Raw genomic sequence first — 13,552 nt, 5'->3', positions numbered from 1 at the left:
CAGGTCTATTCAAAATGTAGTTTTATGAATAGGAAGGACAGGTCCAGTTAGGGGAATAAGGACATAGGATGCGTGGGCTCTACTGTTAGTTGAGATGCGAGAAGAGATTAAAAGCATAAAAGAGTACTTTCCTGGGGAACTTGCCGATTCAGTAGTTGCAGATAAGCTGTTTTCCCAAACTGTAGACTTTTTATGGCTGACGCCTCTTGTTTTTCTGGTTTCTTGTTAATTGTTCTAATTTTGTGTGGGAAGTAATCCACCAGTCAAAGATCGTTGAGGTATACATTTGTCAGACAGAAGATATTTTGCGTTTTAGAGAGTTTCAACAGACTCATTGTTATTGAAATGCTTTCAGATATATGCCATAAAGAGTGACTTTGTCCATTTCTTCAAAGTATATATTTTAAATATTGTTTTGCGCAATTAAGTGTGCTGGCAGGGCCGGCTTTAGCGCTAGGGTGCGGCCCCAATGAGCTTCTTCTTTACGCATGCATCACTACCACCCTCCAACGACTCACCTCATCTTTTTTTTTTAAACTCTCACATTTTTTTACTTTCTTTTATAGCCCACAGTGTTGTGTCAGAGCACTTTACATCACACACACTTATTATACAGAGAAAAGTGTGTAAGTGAATGTATAGGAAAAATGACACAATACACTGAGGGCTACAAAGTGCAGGAGTTACATATCATTCATATTGGTAGGCAATATATGTTAGGATTTCTTAGGGTGGAGAAACACAAAAACTGATTTTAAAATGTACCGCAGTTGTTGGTGTTGTCTACACTAATAAGAATGTGTTACTATCTAAATGAGCAATTTTAGCAACCAAAGAATAACAAGCAATTGAGAAAAATTGGAACAAGGTTCCAAACCTTGGCACTGCAGTTTGCAAGCAGCTCGTTGAAGCTGGTCCATAGCTCACTGTGCTATAGTGAAAGGATTGCAATTTATGAACCCGCAAGTAAGGAAAGGATCACTGTGGCAGCAGCAGCAGCAGCCCACTGCACTTCCAAATAATACACATCTGAGATCTGCATGGTACACTGTGCTTCATAGCAGAAACATTAACTCTCTGTGCTACTTTATAATGAACCAAAACTGCAACTAGAGAAAACTCAGATCTCTCCAGCAAAGTACATTATCACAAGCGTAGTCTTGACGTGTATTATCTCCTGACAACGAGCTCTGCAGCAGGTGCCTTTAGCCCCGTCAGATCTTTTCAGATGTAGAGCCCCAGGTTTGACACCACGTGCGATGGCACCAGTCACACCGCCCTAAAGTCGGCACCGGGTGCTGGTGTCCTCTCCCAGCAGACCAGACTTATGCTGCTCTCATATAGCTGTTTGCATTTCCGTTTCTGCGGATCTCAGTCTTAAACTGAACCATGCTCTTGATTGAAGCGGGTGGGGGGGGATTTCTGTTGTCAGTTTTCCCTTTGCAACCATGGTGTTCGCATTGCCGGTTTCTGTGCCATTGGCATTATCTAGTTGTCCTGACATTCAATGTGGAGGCAAGACTGAGAGGGCCAAAGACACGCTGTTCACTCCATCCTATTTTATGACAGAGAACAGATCCCACTTTGGTAGCTTTACAGTTGTATTTTTAATATTTATTATAAACCGTTCTGTTTTATTCGCTAATGTTATGGTAGAGAAATGTATAAGGTTTCCAACTGGGCACTTGCTGCCACAAGAGGGCGACAAACCCGAGGAGGCAAACAGTGCTTAATTGATAAATATAGAAATAAATAATGTGATTAAATAACAGTAGGGACCCAAAGTTTTTCTTAAGAGCCTGCTGCCGGTGGTGTCGAATACAGGGGGTGCCAAGTACTTAACCTGCATAGTCTTTCCTCCTCCACGCAAGAATTCCTGCGCCTGTATGTCACTCTTGCAGGTTCTTTGTCACTCCTGCGTCTTTCTCCCTTTTTCACTGTTTTCTGTCTTTTTTTATCCTTAATTCTTCTTTTCTGCTATTCTCTCTGTTGTTCCAAGCCAAAGCGGCGGATGTACAAGAAGTCCTGGTTCCAAACACTGAGGGCTGGAGCCACCACCTGCAGCCACCGGCACAAATTAAGCACTAGAGGCACGTTAGTGTGCGGAGTAACGTCCAGTAATAGGGACATTAATAAGAGTGTTTAACGCTGCCAGCGAGTCCGTCCCTTGGTTAAGGATTCTCTATTACAGGAGTGCCTTGGGGAGAATATGACTTTCTCCTAATTATTTTAACCTCGGTTATTAAATTAGAATGTAGACATTACACAAATGAGCGCAGGTTTTCCACTTTCAGCAAGAAAACCTTCTGTGCCTTAACAAAATCCACATGAGGTGTCATTATTTCTATGTGAACAGCACCGAACCCTTAAACAAAATAAGCATATATTTTACATAGAGTGGTTCTAGCCCCCGAACTATACCATTGTAGACTGTTATCTCTAAAAAGAGTCACATTGGAGTAATCAAGCATAAAATATGTGTTCATTAGTTTAAAACATGGGGCAAGGGATTTGATGGAGTGCAGCATTTATAACATACATCTGTGTGAGCCTGAAAGTTGTACCACGGACAACACAGCAGCTATCGATTTTAAAACCTTTGAGTAGAGCTTTTACATGCGCCGCTGAGGGAGGGACCGTTTTTTACCCCTTCACAGAGATGTTTATGGCATGGGCAAAGTGAGGAATTGTCCACGCCCCCCACCTCCCAAGGTGCCCCCTGGGAAAGAGAAATGTCTCTCTAAATAACTTGTGTATTTTTGCATCTCAACCTTTCACTTATAATTCACTATTGTTACAAAAACATAGGACTTGAATTAGCAAAAAATGGGAAATCATATTCTCAGTATCATTTAATTTCTTCATTCGAATTAAACCAGCCATAAAAGTGCAAACAATGATATGCATACAATGTCAAAAATTCCGTTTTAAAATAGTCTATCAAGGTGAATCAATTCTCAAATCACGTTGGTATTAAGATAAGAATTGTTCTAAACAGTTATCACTGCAAGATACATTTCTAAGCTGTCCCTTTCAAACAGAAGCCCCCAAAATACTTCTTGCCCAGGGCCCCTAAAATTCGTAAATTGATACTGGCCCATCTACAGGTGAAAGAACTCTGATACCTATTGGAATGTTCGGTGGAAACAACATCTTTGAATGACATTCTGCCAATGGGTCACTTCTCGCAGTCTCAAATGCATAGAATGCCTTTCATTCACTTGAATTTATGTAGACCCTATGTAGACCCTATGCCCACAGCTTCTACTGCAGACAGGTAGATTACAGAAACAGTTTCAAACTTGCCAGTGTGGGTTATCACACCAGGGACAAATGGTTGAAGGGGCTACGAAGGGCTACAGAGAGTGAATGTCATCTATTCATCTGAACCATGCAAAGAAAGGCCCTCTGCCAAACATGGTGCTCTCTGTAAATTACTTGTTCTTGTGTTCAAAGTCACCCATGACATGGCTCCTGATAATTTATAGGCCCCAATTGCAAGACACACTCCTCCATGGCTATTGCGATAAGCTATACTCAAATTCCTCATTTCCCCATCCTCATTCTGGAATACTCTCCCCATGTAGATAAAAGCTAACCACTCTCTTAATGGCGTTACTTGGGCCCTCAAGCCTCAAGTCAGGGATCTTTAAGACTCCCTCGCCTGCTCAGCCCAGCTCTCCAGGCATCCTCCAAAGTTTAGTTGAATTACCTCTATTCTTGGCTCCTGACATCAAAAATGAAAATACACTCTATTAGTAAATAATTAATTGTCTGTTTTTTTTCATTGCAGCTTAGTTTATCTTTAGACTGTGATGTTTCATTGTCTGTGTTCCTATTAGCCAAATAATCAGTGCTTAATTTGAAATGGTGGTCGCAGGTGGGGCCTACCGGCACTGTTTTTTGGGGACTTCTATTTACTTTTCCTCATCAGACCTTGACCCAGATCAAGAAAGCGAAAAACACAAAAGGAAGAAAGAAGCAAGAATTGAAAGATGGTAAAACAAAGGGAGGAGGTCAGGGAGGAAAAAAACCCTGCAAGGGTGAGATAAAGAGGCAGGGACTGTGTGTGGTGGTGGTTTACAGAGGCATGAGGTGGAATCAAGACTACACAGCCTTGGTGTTTGGCACCCTGACCTTCGATAGCATCAGACATGGGTTTCTGAGCAAAAGTGTGGGCCCTAGCACTTATTATTTTAGAAATTAGGCACTTTGATTTATGTACCCTCTGCTAGTGTATGTGTTACCACCAAATGTTGTACCACCCTGCATGCATAACCTCATTCCTTGGTGCTGCGCTTTCAGTGGAACGCATGTGCACCCTGGGTAATGCTGTTGTATCAATCTGCAGTGCTGGTTACATGAATAGATAATACAGATACAGAAGAACATACTGGAAATTCCAAATTGTACAATACATTTTTAGAAGTCTTCTGTGAGAGAGATTGTTTTGTAGCTGGGTAAGTTTCTTATATGAGGAGCAAGAAATTCCATACTCACGTTGCCGCACAAGACAAGGTTTGACTTAGTACAGAACTACAAACTTAAACTTTAGGACATCCAGGTGAAGCGAGCTTTATCTTCTGGGCGTCATAAAAGGTGCAGCGCAAACACCAAAGCCCCTGGCTTTCTGCAACAATTTCCAAATTAAGGGCTCGTCCAATGTTTGCACAATGTCAGTGTAAAGCTTGAAAGGGAAATTGTGCAGATAGTGCAGCAGTAAAGGCATGAAATGAATGGTTTTGTAAGTCAGGCAGCAAATCTTGAATTTAACTTTGGCTGCAATAGATGGCCAGGGTATGTTTTATAGTGTTAGAGAGATAGGGCTATATTTTTGTGTACAATGACATTTGTAGCCCTTTCTGCGTAGACCTGACTACGGAGAACAAAGTAAGGGCCAGATGTAGCAAAGGTTTGTACCCATTCTGTGTCTATGGGAAAAAGTGTTCGTACATATGGCCCTAAATTTGTTCAATTCATTTGCCTTCGCACCTTTGGTTCATTTTTTGATTTATATTTATTTTTCAAAGGAACGCTGATATCGAGTGGATGCTCAAATCCAACCCCCGTTTCTGTGTCTGCTCATTCACGCGGTTATTGTGAATTTACACAGTGCTCACTAAGCAGTGCTTTAATGAAGAGTCGCTCCATTTATTGGAAGTTTTACTTGTCATAAATATTAAGTACAATTAATAACGTGCGGTAGAATTTAATTTAATTCTGCATGAATGCATTTTCTCTGCTAATAGATCATGCTAATTTATAGATGGCGCTTGCCCCTTAATGATAAAATGGAAGATTTTGTGCCAACATTAGAAAGGAAAAGCAACAAGAAGCTAAATTAAAATGTTTGAGGCTGTCAAGTTATAAAGTACTCTGTAATCCTTTTAGCTATCTATTCAAGGCATTACAGTGCAACAGCAGGCAGTAATGCTAACAGAATAGGAGTAATGGAAAGTGTAATAAAAAAACTAATAAAAACGTAGTTACAGAAAAAAAGAACTAACACAAAAACACAGTGAAAGAAACACTAATAGAAAAAAGCACAATAATAAAAAACAGAAACTACTCAGTAAGCGACAAAACACTGGCAGGAAAATAGTCTGCATAGTCCAGCTGTTCCACTCTAAATTGCACAATTTGCATAGTTGGCCGTTTCTGAAATATTCCTTCTTTCTCTTTTATAAATACCACGAGAAAGTTCTGTCTTTGTATGGGTTTATTTGCCTGGCTTCACATGTCAGAGAGGCATTGGTGCCAAGATACACTGTTATCCACCCCCCTTTTTTTTTTTTTTTTTAACAAACCTCAGTCACTTGGCTTCAAATGACAATGCGCATACCTAGTTGTACCTTTCAAAATTATGTTAAGCACACTCTAATAATTTTTTACAATTTGAAATTCACCCTTTCAACTTAATTTCTAAAATAGTAATACCTCGAAATAATGTTCATTGTTTCCATATTTTTAATTGAGGTCTCCGGAGCCGAAGACTCAAGATGTGAGAACATAGTTTTTTGTCGTGCATATATTAAAAATGTCAAAATGTCGATATCAGTTAATGTTGACATTTTCAAGCAAAAGGACCTTTCAGAGAAATTACTATAACTCTAGTCTTTTTGTCGGCAACCTTAAACTGGCTTGATTTCTCCTCAACCCACTTTTTAGGTCAAGCAGAGCAGCGCGCAAGCACTGCTTTCACAACGTATTGTTATCTATTTGGGCTTTTAACCATGCCCATCTCACGCCCATCACTATTGCACTTTGATTGGCTTGCCCTTTAAAAATCCTTTGTTATCATTGGTAAAAGCTTTATGGTTGTCCCTCCTTGGGGCGGTTTGGTTACCGCCTTGGACATCGACCCTGTTACATGGCTAGTTTCACTTTTGCAGATACGTTTGACTGCAAGCAAACTTCTTTTTCCTTTTGTGTGTCTCCTTCATGCTGATGCTCATGGCTGCCATGGTGCTTTGAATCGGCTTGTTTATGTGAAACTGTTTTACTTTTCATTTTCAATTTATCTGGCAAGAAAAGTCCGGTTAGGAGTTTAGCATGCTAATAGCTCTAACTCAAGCAAATGCGAGAACCACTGCTTTGCAAATGCTTGTTTTACAATATGAAAGCTCATTGTTGAAGTCAAGTGTTCCTGTATTGTTAGTTTAGACATGTCCACACTTGTAGGTAGTGTTATGCAGTTATGTGACATTGTTCTGGTGTAATTAACTAAGAATGTGTCAAAAATGTATATTTTCTGTTGTACTGTTTCTAATTTTCATATACGTTTTTGCCCTTTAGACAACCACTGAACTTAATACGACCACAGGCTCTGTGCTGCAATTTTCCATAGGTAAGTGCTCACTGGCCAAGGAGCGGTAGGTAGATTTCCAACATGTCCAGTCTCAGTTGTCCCATTTCTTATAGAATTTTAGGCATACTTTTTGTTTAAACTAAATATCTGTCAATTAGTTTTCTCCATTCTATTTACTCCATTCTACTTACAGGGGTGAAGACAATGCTGCTACCTATTGAACTGAGGTTATTGATCAGGCAGCAATGGATGTGTCAAGCAGGTGCAATCACACAGTGTTCACTCCGAAGGGGAACACTTTATTTTGGAGCTTACATTGATCCACTTACAAATTGCAGAGCTGATTTGGCTCTAAAACTCTTATTTTTCCCCAGGGAAGCAAATACATTAGAAAGCTGATCAGAAATTTGACCATCATGCTGGTTCGATTGAATGGCTCAAGCTGGATCACAAATATTACAAATTATACTTCCTTGAAATATGCTTTTATTGTACAGCTTTCAAGCTATCTTGGTTTATTTTCGTAGCGGGTTGGTATATTTGATAGAAATTGGGCTATTTTGTCAGAAAAATGCAAGCAATTACCAATCCTACGGTGTTGGCGTATGTGTGAGTTTAGTCTTTAGGTCTAGTTTTTAAAGTACTTATAAGTCCTTTCAGTGCTGATGATGTGCTGCCAAAAGTGATTTGTTGTTGCCTCAAAATAACAGACTACACCACAAGCAGTGGCTCACTGCCGGTGGGAGCCATTTTCAGTAGAAAGTGTCCCAGTGAAAAGTAGTTTCAGGACGAGCTTCGAATGTCAATGCAATCCAGTGCAAGGCTGTTTAAAAAATATATTTATATAGAGTTACATAGATTTATTTATTACAAAAATATTGATACAACAGACACAAATGTAGCAGACATGTGAACATAGTATAGCAGATTAATTTCCCAAATAATTGAGTAGATAAAGCAAAAACAAGAAAAGAGGAAATCATGGTCTAGCTAGCCCAAGAGCATAAAGCATTTTAAAAGTCTTACTCTTCAATGAAAAAACCTAGACCAAATATTCCTAAGGCAGCTGCGTCCCTTAGCCCACATAGTCTTAAGTATTGCTGCTTCCAAATCATAAATTTGGCTAAACCTGGACCACCATTTTAAAGCAACAGGGAGTATAGGATCGATACTGCCTCTGGCAATACACCACAGAGCAGTAGTGAAGGCTATTGCGACCACAGCCGAATCTGTGGGGTTAGTGACACATTTATATGCCATCATTACATCTTTCCTAGTAAGCTGCATGTTATACTCCAGATGAAATGAGAAATGTTAAGAGATTGCGGATGAGAGGTTTTTAAGCAATGGGCAGTTGACAAACATATGAACAATGTCGAACAATGTCAGCAGAGTAAGCGCCACTTCTGGAGCAGCTTGTCTTGGTATTAGATGTTGCCCCGGCCCATCTTCATATCTTCTCTGGAGATTAATAAAACATGCATATAGCTTTGAATTGTTGCACCTTAAAATGAACAGAAAAAAACTATTGATTCACGATGTAAAATGTGTTAGTGATATTGTCTGCCAAAATGTCCATGCCAAGCTGTTTGCTCCACTCTGCCGAAACCAAAGGCCGTCCATCTTCCCAATGTCCAATCATAATTTAATAGATTATTCTGATTGATAGTTTATCTAAAGTCGTACAAAGATAGTTCAGAATATCTAAGTTGTCTGATTCGTCTAGATTTAACTACCTACGTAGTAGAAAATTGTGAATCTGTAGGTACTTAAAGACTGATGTAGAAGACCATGTCTTGCTTAAAGAGCTGAGAATGTGTACAGCCTAAATAAGTCAAAAAGCAGGCCATAGTTTTTAGACCTAATGTAAACCACTGCCTTGCCACAGTATTCGGAAAAATAGGTAGAAGATCAGGATTACCCCACAACCATTTAATAGATTGTAAGACATATTTAATGCAATTTTCCCTCCAGATCCGATGAATATCCTTAATGGTCTTGAACCGCACTCATTTCAAATATTTCTGATCTGACCCTATACAGAAAAGTAATCTATAGTAAGAGCCCAGGGCCAGATGATAGTCCATGGCAAGAGAATTAGAATATGTAAGTAGATTCCGAATGTGTGTTCCAAAAGCTGCCGAAAAATAAAACTTAAAATCAGGGAGTAGCAGACTGCCTTAATTAGCGGGTATTTTTATAAGGTGTATTACTCGTCTGGCTCTCTTAGAGTACCATATGAAACTGCTGCTGACCTTGTCCAGGTGTTTAAAGAATGAATCAGGCACTTGCAATGGGGTTGATTGAACAAATACAGAAGTTTCGGAAGGATATTCATTTTATTGAGATTACATTGCCTTACTAGACTTCGTGGGATATGGCTCCATGCTTGCAGTTTAAGACTGACAGAATTCAAGAGGGGGTCCTTATTAAACCTGACTATGCAGTCAGTGTTAGCACAGATCCTAACCCCCAAATTAAGTAGCTACTGAAGTAAAACCAGGGGCATGGCAGTCAGTGTGATAGCTAGGTTAAATTTATAACTTGAAACCACTCCAAACTTATCTGCGTCATCCGAGATATGACCAATTCCTTCAAGGGGGTCTGATGAATATAAAGCCACATCATCGGCATAATCACTAAGCTTCAGTTCTCCCCCATTAAAGACGACTGGCTGAATCAAAGGATTAGAAATAAGCAGTTGGAGATAGGGCTCAATGTAAAGAGCAAATAGTGGGGATCAGTGCTTAATTTGTAAATAACAAGGTGCCGGTGCTCAAAGCTCTCCTCTTAAATACGCAGCTGCTGCAATTAAATGTGGGAACACGGAATACTGAGGCAGCATAATCCTGAAGCCATCTTGGGCCGCTTCATTCAATTTAAAGCTGCTCCCTGCACCCTCAGCTCAGTCCTGCAGATTTCTGCTTTCTCCCATTGTGACGCTTTTTCGTTTTTCTCTTCCTCCGTCTTCCCCATATGTGTCTTTTGCCCGCAGCAAATGCTTGGGGGCGAAGAATTTGTGCCGGTCCTCAACAATAAATGCCGGTGCTCAGCACCGGAAAGAACAAGCACAAATTAAGCACTGGTGAGGATAAAGGAGAGCCCTGACACGTGCCTCTATAGATATAAAAGATTGGTGAACTATAGCCATCCATAATTTGTCTGGTCACAGGATTTTTATATCAAGACCTGACCCGGGATAGAAATTGTTGTCTGATTCCAAGTGCAGACATGACTGACCAGAGAAAGGGCCATAAGACCCAATCAAATGCCTTTTTGGCATCCAGTAAAATCATGCCCTCCTTACTACCGGTGATTCTGGCTACATCGAACATAACTTAAGCAGTATTCATATGGCTGGTGGTGTCCCTGCGGGGACAATTCCATGCTACTGAGAAGAGAAATTATATTGCAGGAGAGGGGCAAGTCTGACTGCAAGAATGTTAGCATATATTTTAGTAGCTGAATTGGTAAGAGAGATAGGTTGATATGATCCCCTTTCATGGCGATGCTTATCCTTCCTAAGAAAAACTGCTATATTGGTGGACTTCCAAGACTCCGGAGCTGTTCCCTCACAAGATACGACACTCGCCTCTTAAATAAAGGAAGAATAGTTTCACTAAATACCTTATAGAACTCCTGGGGAATTGTATCTTCCCATGTTGCCTTGCCAGAGGGGATATATTTTATTGCCTGCTCTAATTCCTTTATTGTTATTGTATTTATATAGCGCTTACTACCTCTGACAAGGTGTCAAATCGCTTTTTGGTGAGTAGCATGCTACTCTGGAACCCAAAAGGATTTTTGGTGAATTAGCATAGGGAAATATGAGTATGGCAACCGAGTTCTGAATGCGTTATAGTTTTTTCATAGTAGATAGAGATGATCCATGGTAGAGGCCATTGGCATAATCCAGTTTAGATAGTACAAGAGAGGTAGTAGTCTGCACCTTGTGTGGAAATCAGGGATGGGGGAACATGCGTCTCAGAGTTTTCATAGTGATGAAGCTTGATCTTGCTAATTTGTCCTCTGGAGCATTAATTGTTAACTTGGACTCCATGGTAATTACAAGGTTTCTTACTATCTCCCCTCTGGCAAGGCAACAGGTAAAGATACAGTTCCCCTGGAGTTCTACAAGGTATTTAGTGAAACCATTGTTCCCTTATTTATGAGGTGAGTGTTGTATCTTGTGGGGGAACAGTTCCGGAGTCTTGGAATAGTTTAGGAGGTGGCCCCAGATTGTCAGGCCAGGAGCTGAGTGGGTCTTACGTTTATTAATCGCCACATGTGAGTATTTCCGTTTTGCAAGCATTCAGTTTGAGATGGCTTCATGTCATCCACTGATCAACTGGCTCCGAGGCAACTGAAAATTTGTGAGTTTGCAATGTCTTTGCGACATTCCATTTTAAGGAGTATTTTTCTGTCATCTGCATAATTGTAGCGTGTGAGTTGAATTTCATTGATCGTTGACGTAATGACATCATGTAGATGTTGAAAAGCATGCGTAAGATGATTGCTCCTTGAGGGACCCCTGCTTTTGTGAAGTAGAGTTTGGAGGAGAAAGGGAGAGTATGGATGACATTAGTTCTGTTTTGAAGGTAGGATGTGATCCAGTCGAGAGCAGTTCCCTCTATGCCGGCTTCAGAGAGTATTTTTATTAGAGTGTCATGGTCACTTGTGTCAAAGGCAGCTGAGAGATCCAGGAGAAGTAGTGCAGCAACTCCATTGTTGTCTATTGTGCAGATTCAGTGCCTCTTCCTGGGCAGAATCCAGTTTAGTAGGATGAAAGTATGGAGTTATTTTCAATGAATTGTGACATTTAGGGCAAAAGCTGCTCTTTCTACTGGTTTGCCCAGGAAAATACCATTTGTAATTGATCTGTAGTTGTTGGGGTCCTGCCTAAGCACGCTGGATTTGAATTGAGCGAAATGATTGGCGGAATGACTGTCGACAGTGTTGGTTCCGGGTCTGTAGTGAGTGCTGGGCCTGAACCTGTCTGGTTGGTAATTGGTGCATTCAGACTTTCACTCTCAGTCAAAATGTCTGAGATGAGTATTTCAGGACTGCTATTCATGCAGGTATCTGGGCTACTAGATATATTGGGATCCACATGAGGTTCCATGGCCCTGGTAGATCTTGGTCTTACAACAGGCTGTTGATTTGATTGAGCGGTACTATTGATTTCAGAGTATGTGTAGTGTTCCTGGCTATTCAGGTGGCCTCCAGACATGTGAGCTGTACTGCTCAATGCCACCTTATTCTTGCCCTTGTCAACTGAGGGTTTTCAATTTCTCTTTGATTTAGCTTGACCCATTGTGACAAATGACTGACCTTGGATTGTGCCTCTGGCAGCTTGTGAGAGTCTATACTGCCCTGGTATTCCAGTTTAGATTGCAGCTTGCTGCCACTGGCATAATTTCTGACCCCACTCCTTGCTGTCCAAGAGCCGGGTTGAGTATTATTGCAATGAAAATCCTGTCATAAATCAGGCCCTGTCCCTTTTAGGGCTGCCTCCTAAATGGAGTCAGACCGCACACTGTGGGGCCTGGCAGGGTTAGCCACCACAGAGTCTCTCTGATGTTCATCTGGCGCCCCTTCCTCACCTGCAGTGTCAAATGAAGCAGGGGCCAAGGGCTGTGTAGACCAAACATGTATTCTCACTTCTTCTGCCTCTCCTCCCCCTGCTTCTGCTCCAGCCCTCCCTCCGCGTTATAGAGAGTCACAGGCCTCTGTATAATTCCTTTCAGCCATGGTTGTAACTTTATATGTATCTGCGTCTAATGCGCCATTGCCAGCAAACAACAATGAAAGTGAAGAGCTGGTAGGGGAATCTTTGTTACCTTGTACGCTCACCACATTATCCTTAGCAACATTTTTGCTGGTTATACAGCATCCCAAGTCCATGTTGGAGGGTAAATTGTGAGTTGCCGTATAACACTTTGCTAATGCACTTAGCAGCCGTTCCACTACAGAAGAAGTCTCAGTCCCAAGCATGCCAGATTGAAGAAGCTACCAAGACAGCACATCGCTGCCATTCCCAGTAGACGATAGCTTTACGACTAAGACCATTGTATGGTTATGTGCCTCCTGCTGCTGACTGAGGCCACAGGCTTTCCCGAGAGGCTGCCACAGGGAAATCCGGTCCAAGAGGCTTTCGTCTGAGCCATTGCGGCCCACAGGTCGATGTAATGCAGCATTATCTTCCACTGGGCACCAGGCACCAAAACGGAGTAAATAGAGAAACTGACTGCATGTGCTAGCAGGTCTAGGCAACCCAGTGAGAACCCATTGTCGAGGTGGAGCAGGGACAGCAAGAAGTAGTCAGCAGTGGTCGGTAGCAGTCAGCAGGATGGGAGCAAGAAGCACAAGGACCGCTAGCCTCATGCTCAGTCACCACACCAGCCAGAAAGATCTAGGAACCTCAGCGCATCCAGAGGGGCAAAACATCAGTCAGCAGCGGGGAGCAGGGAGCATACCAGCGAGAACAAGATCAGCCAGAACACTAGTCAATGCCTACAGTCTGCTCCTCCACCATCCAGGGCAGCCGGTAAGTTTTTACGTAACCTTAGTTGAGACTCACAGCCGAAAGGGGAGACAGGAGCATTCGGCAGCGGTCAGTGGAGAGCAGGAAGGATGCACACTAGTGGCCGTGTCAACCCGCCTCCATCTTCATTCTCCGTCTATACCCAGTGCAAGGCTCTGTGTCTTCAACGCCTCACTTTGTGACTCAGTTATGTGGGTGGG

General features: G+C 41.7%; 1 protein-coding gene across 1 annotated transcript in view; it reads left to right on the top strand.

The window, feature by feature from the left end:
• The window catches only part of RELN (reelin), a 1,304,886-nt gene that overhangs the window by 549,393 nt on the left and 741,941 nt on the right, over positions 1-13,552 (top strand). The window contains exon 8 of the mRNA XM_069229640.1: positions 6,796-6,847. Coding sequence (XP_069085741.1) covers positions 6,796-6,847 — 52 coding nt within the window. The remainder of the gene's footprint in view (positions 1-6,795; positions 6,848-13,552) is intronic.

This window comes from Pleurodeles waltl, chromosome 4_1 (genome assembly GCF_031143425.1).
Source record: "Pleurodeles waltl isolate 20211129_DDA chromosome 4_1, aPleWal1.hap1.20221129, whole genome shotgun sequence".
NCBI lineage: Eukaryota > Metazoa > Chordata > Amphibia > Caudata > Salamandridae > Pleurodeles > Pleurodeles waltl.
The sequence above is the reverse complement of the archived record's forward strand: the minus strand, read 5'-3'. Positions and strand labels throughout refer to the sequence as shown.